The sequence below is a fragment of the Lepisma saccharinum genome, chromosome 29, assembly GCF_977018435.1.
Source record: "Lepisma saccharinum chromosome 29, izLepSacc3.1, whole genome shotgun sequence".
Classification (NCBI taxonomy): domain Eukaryota; kingdom Metazoa; phylum Arthropoda; class Insecta; order Zygentoma; family Lepismatidae; genus Lepisma; species Lepisma saccharinum.
This window is the reverse complement of record NC_139257.1, coordinates 9348260-9363576: the sequence shown is the minus strand read 5'-3', so window position 1 is coordinate 9363576 and position 15317 is coordinate 9348260. Positions and strand designations below refer to the sequence as shown.

Here is a 15317-nt window from a genome sequence, read left to right as displayed (position 1 = left end):
GTTGCCACCGGCCCTATACGTAGGCCGAATAAATTCCGACCAGAGCCGGATTCGAACCTACGCCGTCCCGCAGCGAGCGATGTCAAGACGAGTGAACGCCTTAACCCACTTTTTTTTTTTTTAATTTATTACATTTTGCAATTTATTACATTACATTTGCAATTTACATTTCAACTCATTGGGCAAGTAAACATTACAGTAAGAAAATTAGCATACAATCTATTTCTTTTACAGTCAGGTATCCTGTGGTATTCTTGATGGAGGTAATTTACAAATTGTATATTAAAATCTTGTTGCCGATATGTCGATAGGAAGTAGGCATAGTGTCCTAGGAGCCATTGTACACTTTTACGTTTTGTTTTTGGGTAATATTCAAAAGCTGGATATAAAAGAATATCTACAGAGATGTTATACACTGATGTTCGACAAATAGTACTCACAAGTTTCCTTATATAAAGCCATGATGTTTCTATTATTTGGCATTCACTCAGTCTATGGACTAAACTATCAGATACATTACATTTAGCACACATTGGCGTATTTATTAGTTTAAGATCATAGAGTCTCTCTCCAGTGATTAATTTTTGGTGGACAATTATATACCATGCTGATCGGATTCGTGATGTAAGATAGTGAGCCTGAATATTATTCCATATTTCTCTCCACTTCATTCTGGGATTTTGCTCAATAATTTTACATGTTGGTTGTTCTAATTTACATAGTCTGCGATATATTTCCGATGTCACTGGTATTGTTAATATCGGAGATTGTAATAGGGCATAACTAATATCCACTATTGTTGACTTAAAATACCATAAAGTGTCTACCAGTCTAGTAATATCAATAGGAGCCTCTAGTGAAATATAGTCCAAAGCGCTTCTCAAAACTTTACTTGTGAGGCTGAGTGGATGCTGAATCAATGTCTGCGTGTCAGCTTGAATACGTAAGGCCTGGCATTTGAGTTCTATATTCACAAGATTCATTCCTCCCTCGGCAAAAGGCAAACAAAGTAATACATGTTTCACCCTCAATATCTGACCATTCCAAATAAACCAATTTACTGCACTCTTAAGTTTATTTACATCTAACTTCCGTAGTGGGAGGATTTTTGCCATGTACCATATTTTTGACAGTGCATAGACATGTACAAAGGTCACCCTTGACTGTAAACTAAGGCTGCGAAATTTATTTGTTTGTAATATCGCTTTAACCCCAGTTAATACTCTATCATAATTTAATTGGATCATACTTTGGATAGAGTGCGTATATATTATACCTAGTATACGTATCATTTGTACAACCTTAAAATTACCTCGCTGCGAGTGAGAATGAACCAAATTTAAATTCAAAATTGACGATTTTTCTTGGTTTATTTTTAATCCCGACCCTTTTCCATATTTCTGTAATACTTGACATGTTTCATCAATATCAGACTGTTCATTTATTAATACAGTAACATCGTCAGCATACGCTAACACCTTAATGGTAGTAGAGTGTATGTTAATTCCTTGAACTTTTCGGCCTATTTCAGACAGAATGGGTCTCAGTGCAATACAAAACGCTAACATCGACAAAGGATCTCCTTGCCTTACACCTTTATAAATATAGAGTTCTTTTGTCAGAAAACCATTTATTTGAATTTTTGCTGTTGCATGACTATAAAGACTTTTAAATACTGAAAGAAAATGTCCACGTATACCGTAACCCTGCAAAACGTTAAATAGATATTCATGATTTATCGAGTCGAAAGCACGTTCAAAGTCTAATGCTAATATAGCATTTTCAGAGTTTTTGTTCTGTAGTCTATAACACGTAATTATTTCACGCATCGTTTGTAAAACATTTGTGATTTTCTTATTTAAACCAAAAACATATTGATCCTCTCCTACTAATTTGTCGACATAAGGCATAAGTCTGCCAAGCATACATCGCGCCAATATTTTATAATCCGTACAAAGGAGGGTGATGGGTCTATAATGACCAGCTTCGCTTGGTTTTGGACATTTTGGGATTAGAATTATAATACCCGTATTGGAAGATTTACCCATTTGATACTTGCTAAACAATGCATTTATCCAATCCGTTATTGTTTGACCCATCAATTTCCAAAAGGTTTGATAAAACTTATTGGGTATCCCATCCCAACCAGGAGCTGAAAATGATTGCCCTACCTTAACCGCTCGAAACACTTCCTCACTTGTATATTCTTTGTTTAAGTTTTCACTTTCTTCATCTGTAAAAACCTCTGATTCGGATGCCAATTCATCCATTAAAGCTCCATTATGTGACGCTGGTTGGGAATATTGTTGCTCAAAATCATTATAAATGCAATTACGTATTTCAGGGGCTGAATTGATCTTTCTTCCCCCATTATCAAATATTTCACTAATACATTGTCTTTTAACATTTTTTCTTTCATGAATTACATGGCTGATAGAGGCGACCTCATCGTTGTCAAAATGAGGAAGTCTACTACGAATTTTGACCCCTTGACGCCTTTCTGCAGTCATTTTTAACAATGCAGCTTTTATACGTTTGACTTCAGTTTGCACTTTCTTCCCGTCTGTTGCTTGCTGAATTTGTTCACGCAATACCCTGTAGTAAAAATTATACTTATTTGTCCACTCTCTCGACCGTTCCTTACAGTAACTGATACAAAATCTTTTTATACCCGGTTTGAGAATCTCCTCCCACCAGCGGATTATATCTATCCTCCTCAGACGGTGCGTTATCCATCTCGACCATTGGTCATTAAATGCTTGTTGGAAATTTTTCTCATTAAGAATTGAAGCATTTAATTTCCAACAACCGTACCCTCTCGGGACTATTGGAATGTCCACATTTATCATCATAATGACAGCACTGTGATCTGAAAAACATGTAGGTGTTATACTGATGGACTTTACGTTCTGACGTAATGTGGGTGTGACATAAAATCTATCCAAACGGGATGCACAATTGTCACGTATATACGTGAAACCCCTCTGCCCAAAACATTTGTCACTCCAGACATCTGTGAAGTTAAAGCCAGTTACTAATTTTTGCAATGAATTCGACGTGTTAAATCCAGGTCTTTGATCCTGCGGATACAATACACAATTGAAATCTCCCCCACATATTATGTGTTCTCTCCTACCCTGCATTTCAACAGCAACTTCCTGCGCAAAAAACTCATCCCTTTGTTTTCTACACTGTGACCCGGATGGAGCATATATGTTATATATCCATACATTTGCAACTTTTGCTGATATGATTCTATTATTAGGATGACATACCACATTTGTGAGGGAACCGTATTACGTGTTAACAAAGCTGTTCCTGTCGATTGGAAATTTGCATTATTATGAACTCTTATCGTTGGGGAAAAATTGAAATTCATTTGTCCACATTCTTGGAGAAATACAATATCTAATGATGCTTGTATAATAAAGTCCTCTAACGCCGCCTGTTTTGTAAGTGATTTCATTTTGTTTATATTTATTGTAGCAAAACGGAGGGTCGTCATCATAAATACTATGAACAAAATTTTTGGGATTGGGTATTCCCAATACTTATACTTCCACCTTTGCCCCATCTAAGAGTAATAATTCTTACACTATTTTTATATGCCCCTAATGTTATACACCAAAAATTAACAAACACACTAACAATATTATTTTAGTAGGGGGGAGGAAATACCCCTTCCCTTTGTATAGCTTAATCCATAAATATCTACCACCACGCAATACAATATCATTAACTTTCTGACAGTCCATATAAAAATATTCATTCCAAATAATACTATTTTCTAATCTTAAAGTGATTACCTGTATCCAGTATTCACAAACTTTCATGGCCTATCGGACTCGGATCAATAACCATGTCTTGGACATTTGTTTTTACATGTCGCAATGATCGTCTTTTCGTCCGATTGCTGCCTGACACTTTCCTTATACTCTTTGGTCGTTTTTGTGAGCCGGAAACCGAACGACCCGTACTACTTTGGACACTTCCACTTTCACTATCCGTTTCCGAATCTTTTTCCTGTTCAGCTTCTTGTCTGAAGTCCTTTTGCTTGGTCTGATTCTGCTTCCTCTCCTTGTTGCTCTGTAGCACTTCATCACTCGATTCCTCTTGCACTTTAGTTATGTCTTCTTGTCGTCTTAGTGGTCCACCCTTCATCTGCTCCATAGTATCCAGGGACATTTCTTCACTTTGTCGCGTAAGTTGAACATTTAACACAGGTTCTTTTGGTTGATCTTGCATATTTTCTTCAGTTCCTTCCTTGGTCAAAGTTTGTTGATCATTCTTGTGAATATTTTCCTCTTCCTGTATATGTTTTCCCTGTTGAAGCCCTTCTATCACAGTCAGTTGTGCTGATTCTTGACTCACATTTATATCTTCGTGTGTAGATGTAGACGGTGCAATTGCTTCACTATAGGACCGAACTGCACGACCCATGACTTTGAACACTGTTGGTTTCCGTAAGGTACAATTAAACCGCATGTGATCACTACTACCACACCATTCACAAGTCGGGATTTGACCATTATATACTACATGTGCCGTATATTGGCCTATTTTCACAAAGGAGGGAATTGGCTTCTTAATTGCCATCAAAACCTGACGCACCCCATTATACACTTTGTACCTAAATTTGTCACTCCAAGTTTCTGCTTTCAATTCATCGATTGTCCCATATTCACTCGAACACTCGAACCGGCTTCAAAATTCGATTCGCATCACTCAGTTTCACTTGTGTCACAGCTCCACTACTATAATAAAAATTCACTTCACCAGTATTTTCTTCTAATATTTTTCTCATTTTTCCCGGACGCACTAATTTCAAAAATACGCATTTAATCGTCGTGGGAATTTGTATGGCTGCAATTTCATCCACACTCAGTTTGAATTTATCATGAATAAATTCATGTACTTCCAAAGGACTAGGTTTCAAAGTTCCCGTTTCAAAACTGATTTGTATCGTATTTTCGCGATCCATTCTATACTTTACTTTTGTCCAATTCTTCACTAGCACAGTTCAACAGCACACCCTCTCCCACACGTACGTACCGATATCGCGCTGAACTTTCACTTTTCCTCAAAGCACAGAGCTCGTACAGCACGACCTACCTGTTCCGCGCTAGGCGCGAGACTGGCCCACTCGACTACGGAGGAGAACTTTTCATCAACTTCCGGACCCTAATTAGTAATTATGACCATTGAAAAAGTTGGAGGTAGCTTACTTAAAATTTTCTTGCTGAGGGATCGTATCGTCCCATATCTCCACTTCATAATAAAGAAAAACATCAAGTTCATATTTCGAAAATGACTTGGAGTTTTCCACAACGAAAATATGTTTTTCATAGTTTGAAGTTTGTTAGTATTATCTTTCAAGGTTTCCATTGTTTTAAATTCACACATATTTTGTATTTCATACGTTCCTCTCTCTTTTCATAGAGTCTTTGGAAAAAAGCTGAAGTTTCTTGTCAAACGGGGTCTGGTTCAAATGACTCCTTTTCGCTCTCCTGTTCCTACTTTAAACAAACAATAAAATACTTCGTAACTAAACAATTGCTTGTTCAAAACACGGAATTTTTACACAATTTACAAAATATGACAAAACGTCAATAGACATGTTCATCATTTTTCCCTTTCAGCGTTTTTCGATTTTATCTGAATTCGTTTCCTCATGAAAATTGCCATGAGGAAATTATAGATATGACATTGTGTGAATTGGTTTCTTCAAACTGGTATAAAATTTTAACGTGAGCTACCTGGAGAAGAGGTATCGTGCTTGATTCTTACGAGGGAGGTCGTAGGTTCGATTCTCCACCTAGGTAGGTTTTTTTTCAGAAGTATATCGTTGGGTGTAAAGTTTATCCACCGTGCTAAGAAGTTAACATTGGTCTCTGTATTTCACGAGAGGAAAGGAAATAGTAAGAGAAAGATATTTCGATGATAGGAGGAAGTCACATGCTACGTGGAATGTGCAGAATCAAGTTACATGGAGGTAAGTCTGTAATGGTGGTTTCGAATAGTGCAAAGTTAGTGCGGAAAGTTTGTTATATCTGTTACTCGTACTTTCTGTTCAAAGAAGACAAACATTTTAGATACAAAGCAGTGAGGAATTAACGATCATTATGAGGTTTTGAATTTTTTGTTTGTCACTCGCTATATAATATAACCCACAGCGCTACAGCCCTTGAAGGGCCTTGGCTTACCTACCGACTGCTGGTCTCCCTCCCACACTGTTCCTCCGTCACCTATTATCGCGTGGAGATCTTAGACCAGTATTGGGGTGACGGGTGATCAGCCCGACGAACCCCCAGCCGTTGTTGTAGGTCTTCTTGACATAAATACTTATTAGTAGTTTCTTATCGAATCGGCCTTCGTCGCAATAACAATTTATTTATGTTAATTAGCGATTTACTATTAGTTTTAGACGCATGGTAAGATGGTGGTGAGGGGATTGAAAACAGTCATTACAAAGGAACGGACATAAAATTACCAATCTTAGCAATTTGAACTCATTAAACGCTCTCCTTCGTTACAGTACTGCACTACATCACCACTTAACATAACTGTATATATTTTTTAGTATATCGAAATCAAATAATCAATATTTTAGGTGTCAGTGAAGAACAAACAATACATAACTTAAATAACATTACATTTTGCATCCTGAATACATATCTGTGATTTGTGAATTACTCATGATGTGTGTGTTAACACAACATATGAACAATAACTAAAAAGAAAAGCTTTAACTTTAAATCCTGGAAATGTCCAACTTCTAAGGGGAAATATACGCACAAGGGACGTCCTTCAAGTGTGCATCGGGTTCATTTTTTAAATATTCTAATATCAACGGTATCTGTTCAGCAAACAAAGAAAAGAAAAAAGAGAAAGAGGAGAGGGTGGGATTTGAACCCGCGATCTTTCACGCTTGATGAAAAGTAAGGATAGCAGCGCCTAACCAACTGCTCTACGTTAAATTAATGACGTTATACCCTTAAAAACATGTTGACGTTTATCAAGACTCCCACCTTCCTGGTGTTTCAAGCACATTTTCTCGACAAGTCGTGTAAAATATATGTTTTTGAGAACTGTTCAATATTATGCAAAGTATTGTAAATAAAAAGTCGCATAAACTCCTCACAAATTTGCTTCTTTCTGCACAAACTTGATGGCAATTTCCTCCAGGTGGAGAAAAACTCTAATCAGTATTTCAAACCCCCCAAATTTCAAGTTGAGCAAGCAGAATCGTAAATATCCTTCAAGGTTCTTTTTCCAATTTATTATTTCTGTTTGATTGCGTATTATAATAGCGGTTTATAGTTTCTAAGTTCATGGAAAGTGTTAAATTGAAAACCTATCACCGCAGCGTTTTTCGTCTAGTGGAAGGACCTACTCAAAGTTGGCTACTCTCACCTGGAGCTGAAGTGCAATGTTGCTAAGTTTACGATTTCGGGACTTAGAATTCTTTCGGGGCTGTCAAATAAGATGTTGCGAAGTGTACAATCTTCTTAGTGTACAGGTCTTTAGGGGCTAGGCTGTAATTTAGCCGACATCCAAAAAGGCTTGTTAAAGAATTTCTTGAAAGGTTAATGTCTTGATACCAAGGTTCTTTAGGTATAATTGGTTGAATTGAATAATATTTTATCCCATTAGTCTTTTCAACAGTTCTGTTTTAGCATGTGACTCTAGCGCTTTTGCAGAAAATTTAATCCGAAGCGATGGGTGACTTGATTCTTCAGCTGCGTACTGTGGTTTTCTTCTATAGACGTATGCCCAGGAGTCCATACAAAAGAAATACTGTAACCTGTGTTTGTTAGTTTGTGATACAAAATTTTTATGTTAACAATGTACCAGTCTACATAGTAATCAGCTGTTATCGATCCCAGGGAATGTAAGACTGACGCTGAGTCAGTGGCGATCACTACACTCTTGAGGTTTTTCTCCTGTATATACAACAATTGCTTGACGAATAGCAAACGCTTGAGCCATGAATATTGAAAATTCTGCTGGTAATGGGTAGATTTTGTATTCCATTAGATTATTGCATTAAATTGCAACTCCAGTGTTACCAGCTGCGGACTTTGATGCGTCTATATATATATATATATATATATATATATATATTCATGCACTACAGAGTGTACATATTCCATGACTATGTTATTCCCCATACTTGGCATTGACGTTCGTGTATCATTATCTGGATATGAAGGAAAGTTAACGGGAAGTATTGTTGCTAATTTAAAATAGTCGGTCGTAAAGCACGGAGACGTTGAAAATCTAATAACTTTCGGCATAAAATCCTTAATCAACTTGTACGTTGTGAATAAGATTGGAAGATTTAATTTATATTTAGCTATACGCGTTAATGGCATTAACGTTTGTAAAAGTGAAAATTTTGGTATTATCGGACTGTATATGGAAGACATCTTTTTCATTAAGAATTTTCTCGCAAGATATTGTGCCCGTAGATGAAATGGTGGTTCTTCTACTTCAACAAACGTAGCATGTTTCGGTGTTCCTTTCCATAGACCAAAGATTCTACATAAACTATGATATTGTATTGAAGATATTTTCCCAAATGCCCAATTTAGATTATTGTTAATCAAGAAAGAGACATATTCTAATCTTGAGTTTAGCATTTGCTTGTGAACAATGTGGAGTAGTCTAGGATCTGCTCCCCACTTTTTCTTGACTGTGAGACATTTTATAATGTTAAACACCTTAAGCGCCTTTTCTTCCATGTGTTCTACTTGGGATTTCCATTTCAATTTATCATCCAACATAATGCCAAGAAATTTATGTGTCCTAGTTTGTTTCATGCGTGATCCATTAATGTCTAACACAACTGGAGTTTGTAATATTCTTCTATGGAACACAATTACAGATGTGTTTCTACGTTAATGTTTATGCCATTGTTATCACACCATGTGCATAATTCGTTTAAGCCAGATGCTTCAAATAAAGATAGATGTCCTGGGTTCGATTCCCAGTAGATGCAAATAAAGTTGACCTAAAAGAAAAGCCTGGTCAATCGGTCGTATTTGTAGAACAGTGCCCTCGTATAAACGCGTGGACTGCAGAGCGAGCAGCGACGCTGTACCGCTGGGAGGGAAGCTCGAAAGGAGGAAGAGAGCGAGTCAGGGGGCTTCGTCGGTCGCGTTCATGCAGTGAGAAACCTCTCCTCATCTGATTCGTGAGTGACGGTGCAGTGTCGTATTGTTATCATGGCAGAAGGAGCAGGGGGGTTGTTCCGTGAAAAGGAGGATGTATTTTCCTGCGGCATTCCCTACCTCTCAACGTAAGCGACTCCACCACAACGATGTGTAGGCGAGAAGTTTGACCTAACATTAATCTCATCTACTTAGTGATTGCTAGGGCGGGAAATTTAATAGTGGCAACACTGCTGTATATACGCCATGAAACGGAACCGGTGCTTCTAACATATACCACATGTTAGTTTGATACCTAAGCTACCTCCCAGTAAATGGACTCTTCCTTCCAACACTAGGCGCATGCGCAGTGACGAAGAGGAATAGAGTATCGTTGGAATCTAAAGTTGTGCAATCAGAACCCCACTAATGTGAACGTTATTGTGATTCTCGTGGACGACTGTGATGGGACAATTTCCCCTACGCCCTTCTATCTGAGGCAGCTGGAAGCACTGTCGCCAACTTACCTCTTTTGAGGCCAGATCTGGTTCTTTTGTGCACTCGCTTGGCTGTGAACTGTGGCACCCGCCCCCTGCCCCACTATGCATCACTAGCCCCGGACATAGACCAACTTTTACCATGCGTATACATTTTGCACGTGAAGTGATATTATTATATTGGCTGCGTCGTCTCACCCCCCCCCCCCTTCTTACCTCCCCAGCTACCTTTATATAGCGTCTTGACTGAGGTGAAGATGACAATATTGTTATCCGGTAATCCCTTATTGTCGATTCATAAAACCATCGGTCGATTTTTCAGATGGGTGATGCCTTCAGATCTAGAAGGTGAAAACTAAGAATAGACTGTCATCACTTTAAAGTTACCGGTAATAGCAGCGCCCCCTCCCCACCCTCGACAACTAAAATTACCATGGGAGGCACGTTATCTAGCCTTCGTAAATCTAGTTCCTCGAAAGTCAACTTAGCTCAATTTAAGGTGAAATTTAGCTCTTTTATGCACATCAGGTTTGGCAACACTGGCAGGATGGCTGTAGGAGGCAAGAAGAAATGCATTACGCTTATAGGAGAATTATTTTACTTTTCTTGGAGATATCAAACTTCCGATGGTGGAAAAAACTATATGATCGGATAGAGGATCCATTGAAGATGATATTTGCGCTAGAAATAGTCGAAATTCCCATTTGTTTAGCCGTAACTTGAATTTGAAGTTGTCTCTCCATAAGAAATACATGGGATTCTGTAAATACGTATTCATCACATTTTTCAAACATGGTATCTAGCTTAATAATCAACTTTAAAAACCGCTTCCACTTGCAACATGGAGAGAAATTCATACTCTCAAATTATGCGTGGATTTTCTTTAGTAGCAGTGTCCATTCCGACGATATTTAAATAAATGCATGCCTGGTGCGAAATTGTCCAACCTCACCTTAACGCATACCGTAGCCCAAGGATAGACCAGGGCCTGATCGGTACGCCCTCTGAGTGCCCTTTCCAAAATACTCATTCGACGCCCGTTTTCCTCCAACTGCTCACAATTGGGTGCCTTGTTGAGGAAATTTGCCACAGCACTCTTGGCAGTCCCAGTCCGGCCCTGTATTACTTTTCATTTTTGTAACATAACCTGCGACGTTGGGAAAGAAGAGGTGTACTTTCTGCTGAATCCTCCCATCATTTTGCAGGACATCATTTTGCCCCAGTGGCTTTGATTTGGTCCGTAAGACGAAGCTTCCAAACTGGTGCAGAGAGTCTTCAAGCAATAGACCGCTCCAACCAAACCATCATCACAACAGACACTGCTACAGAAATACTACGCCTTCCACATCGCTGGCAACGGTTGTACGCAATGCTGGTGACTACATTGAAGGGCCGTAGAAGTTTCACAGAGGTATCTTTTTCGTATTATTCAATTAATAATTCCCACTTAAATTTCCAACCCACGTATATGTATATTTTTTTTAAGGGTGATGTATTCCGTAAATATATATAAATTCATATTATGAAGAAAGTAATTAAATTAAGGTGCTTTTTAAGGTCACATTTAGGCATATTTGGCCTTTCTACGTTATAGAGCATATTTTGATACATTTGCGGTCATATTCAGCATATTTTCGCTCTTTCAGTCATTTTCATTTTGGATTTTTTCCTGCTGCTATTGCTGCTTTGGAACAATCAGATACAATCTTGTGGACCAGATAGAAGTTGTTAATAAAACTGTGAAAAACTTACATGATCCTTGTGGTGATGTGGGACAACAAGTATCAACGAAAATTACGATATCACTCATTGTGCTCCATGATCAAAATTTTATTGGGAGAAAACGTTTCTTGCGATACGACAGAACTTGAGCTGAATGACATTGTTTTCTTTCAATATGCTCCTTTTGTGTCAGCCGAAGAAGAAAGAAGCTTTTCTCTTGGTGGCTGACAAAAGGAAATCATTTTTTTAAAAAAAAAATTTAAGAAAGAATTCATTGTACATTGCAACTCAGGGCTTATGAAGTGAACCAAAAATAGTGTGTGAAAATATCTCCTATCATTATTAATTTTATTCTTGCTGTTGTTGTTATTATTATTATTATTATTATTATTATTATTATTATTATTACTACTCAGAGGCGCCAACTTTAGATAAATTTTAGGGGCAAGGTAATTTTTGGGGGACAACGTTGGCTTAAACACTATTTCATATGTGTAAATATATATATAATCTGTCCCTCTGTGTGAATTTTGAGGGGCAGAAAGTGCCTTGCCTCCCCAAAGTTTGCGCCTTACTACTACTTCTTCTTAGGTTTTTCTTTAATTACATACGTTTGTAATTTCCATATTCTGTAGCCTATATCTATATACAATGTGCAGAACTGTGTACTTAACATTAATTCATGTAGGACAAAATGCTGTTTCTTATAGTTAGATAATCAGTGTAAAAAGACTGTAAGCTTAAATGTAACCCTAATAATAATAATAATAATAATAATAATAATAATAATAATAATAATAATAGTGGCTTTAACTCACTGTTTGTAAGTCACAAAAAACAATATTTTTTTGTTATAAGATATCGCTACAATTTCACCATTCGAATTATTACATTAACTCCTTCCAGAATCCAGAAATCTCAGAGGGGGGCAAGTGTTCCCCTGCGAGCGTCCATGCTCAGCATATGTTAAATATTGATGCACTGAAACAGTTCAGGTGTAAGGGCATTTTTTACAAATTATAGGGCATATATTTTTTTAAAAAATAGTCATAACAGCATTTTATATTTTGCACATTTTGGAGATTTTTAACTCTTAGAAATCCTAGCCTAGTGATGATTTTTTGTTTGTCTTACCTCCAGGAACCTGTAGAAGTACTCCACGAACTTCATGATGTCGTTGTACCCGGTGTACCCGGGCATGATGTACCTGAGCCACGGGAAGAGCGAGAGCGCGCCACCCCTCCTGAAGACCGCCTTGCTGGCGTTGTTGAGCAGCGACCACAGCGTCTTCAGCTCCTCGTCGTCGTACTTGAATCGATAGCCGATGATCAGGATCCACAGGCAGTTCATCATCGGGAGCTCGTAGACCTCGTACACGCGCACCTTCCGGTCGCCGGAGTTCTTCATCTTCTCCTTGAGGTCGGCCACGAAGTATAAGGCCTCGTGGAGCAGAGTGGTCTCCATGCTGTTCTTCCCGAAGCCGAAGTCCCTCATCTGTCTGACTGTCGTGCTTCGGTGTTTCTGCCACCAGTCACCGTTGGCGAACAAGACACCTGGGAAGAGGGAATGGATGAGTTTTAGATATCCACTGTTGGACAAGATCTGGTTATCTATTGGATATCCAGAATTCAATGAGTTTTGGATATTCATTTAAGACCAGATCTATACCGCGTTTGTTAGAACCTGTCCCGTTTCCCGCGCTAGCGATCGCTCGACAGTCTCGGTGCCAATGAGAAACGAGGAAAAATTCGTCTGCTGGGCAGCGAGGAGCGAATGGAAGGTAGAAGAGAGGCGCTTACGTAGACGCTGTTGCGACGTTGAGTATTTTAATTGGCTGCCTGGCTTTGACTTTCCCCAGCACGGAGAAAAGCCAGCGATCCGCTAGCGCGGGAACCGGGACAGGTTGTAACAAACGCGGTATAGATATGTATTGGACATTCAGAACCGGATGGGTTTTATATATTCAGTTTTGGGCAAGATATAGCTATGTACTGGGTATTCAGAATTGAACAAGTTTTGGATATCTAGTTTAGGAGAAGATCTAGTTATCGATTTGAAATCCAGAATTCAATAGCCCCGTCTAGTTAATTGCACTTTTTGACACTAGGTGTAGTGCAGGAGTATCTTGGTATCAGGCTGGTGCAAGGAAGTGGCGTTGAACCAAGTAGACGAAAAGCGGTGTTGAACTTCACAAGATTTAACAAATGCCTTGTCTGCTTCTTTAAACGTTCATTTCAGAGGCGCAACCACGAATTTTTGACTGGGGGGCAAGTACCAGGATAAACGTACCAATAATAATACTAATAATAACAACAACAATAACAATGACATTATTATTATTATTATTATTATTATTATTATTATTATTATTATTACTAGTGGTAGTAGTATCAAAGACGTGATACGAAAAGAGGAGGTAGAAGTTGATGCTAAGGCATTTGTTTGGAAGAAACGATTTGAAATATTTTTGACTCACGTTCAATTTCACATTAGCTATTAATGGAAAACAAGCACATAAACTGTATCTTTGAATGGCAGAAAATGAATGATAAATGAATTCCGAAGATAATTATTTTTGTACATATAACACGTATAACTTTCATGTATAAGATATGTTTTAGACATATGCAACATGGAGCGACATAATATAAGAAAATACATATACAACATGCTAACACTAAATTGTGTACGTATTCAAAGTTTATTCAATACATATAGACAACACATATTATTTAAATACATAACAGAAGACAGTGACATTGCGAGCAAAGCGAGTAAGAACATTTTTTAGATCCAATTTTTGCAACTGAAAACAATATTAATTTAATAGGGTGCAGATAATTTCACGGGGCGCCATGGCATTCTCTCTTTTACAACTTTTTTCATTTAGATCATTTGGCGCCCATGGCCGACTCCCGCCGCCCCCTAGCTACGGCTGTGAACTTGACGAGACTGAGAAAAGCAGGCATTGCGAGCGAAGCGATCAAGAAAATTTTACGAAATGTAATTTCATTTGCATAAAATTTGAAATCGAGTTGGCAATTGCTACTCTGTGCCCCCTGCAAGTGCCCTTGGTCGTCAACGTTTGCTCACCCTAGATTTGACTTCCGTCGAAGGTTGCGGGGGGGCAATTCCCCCCTGTGGTTGCGGCACTGGTTCATTTGATTAGTTAGCACATAATCACGTAACGCACACTACACCACTTCAACGGTACAGACACCAAATACACTCGGTGTTGCACCGTGTAACGAAATAGACGCGACAGTGCAGAGAGCATCGAAAAGTGCAGCGAACTAGACAGGCCTACTGAATTATGGATATCAAGTTTGGACAAGATCTAGCTATATCTATATTGGATATCCAGAACTGCATGAGTTTTTAATTGCCAGTTCTATACATGCTTGGGCAACTTATTGGATATCTAGAATTGGTTTAATTTCAAACATCCGGTTCGTGATATGCATTCGACGTCCAATGGATATCCGAAATTTGATATTCCAAACTGTATATCAAATGGATGTCCAATTGCAGAGTTCGAATCCCGACCATGGCATGGGTGTTATTAGTGAGTGTTCCATCATTAATTTCATCGTATTATCACTCATCCTCATCTTCGCGATTAGCCAAAGTTTCAGAATTGCGAAGTAAAATTAGCCAAATCAATCAACCAATGGATGTCTATAATATCCGTGGATCTGATCTGGAGAGTGTGGATAGCCAATGGATATCCCTTGAAGATTTGTGCAGTTGGTATTCTTCTCAAGCAGATGAAACTGATATAGGCCTAGTTGATACATCAGACATGCCGACCTCTGTTCCGAACTGGTTAACACAATGCGCTACGACGCCAGGGTCCCGGGATCGAATTTCGGTGTGGGGATGGATGTTCTTTGTGCGTCCGTTCGTCAATTTCATAGCTCATCCTCATCTTTATGTTTAGCCAAAA

The 15317-nt window shown here is 38.4% G+C and overlaps 1 protein-coding gene across 1 annotated transcript in view; it reads right to left on the bottom strand.

Moving 5' to 3' along the window:
* LOC145981339 (methyl farnesoate epoxidase-like) overlaps window positions 1-15317 on the bottom strand; it is an 81287-nt gene that overhangs the window by 34542 nt on the left and 31428 nt on the right. The window contains exon 3 of the mRNA XM_083114555.1: window positions 12506-12924. Within this exon, the coding sequence (XP_082970681.1) occupies window positions 12506-12924 (419 nt within the window). The remainder of the gene's footprint in view (window positions 1-12505; window positions 12925-15317) is intronic.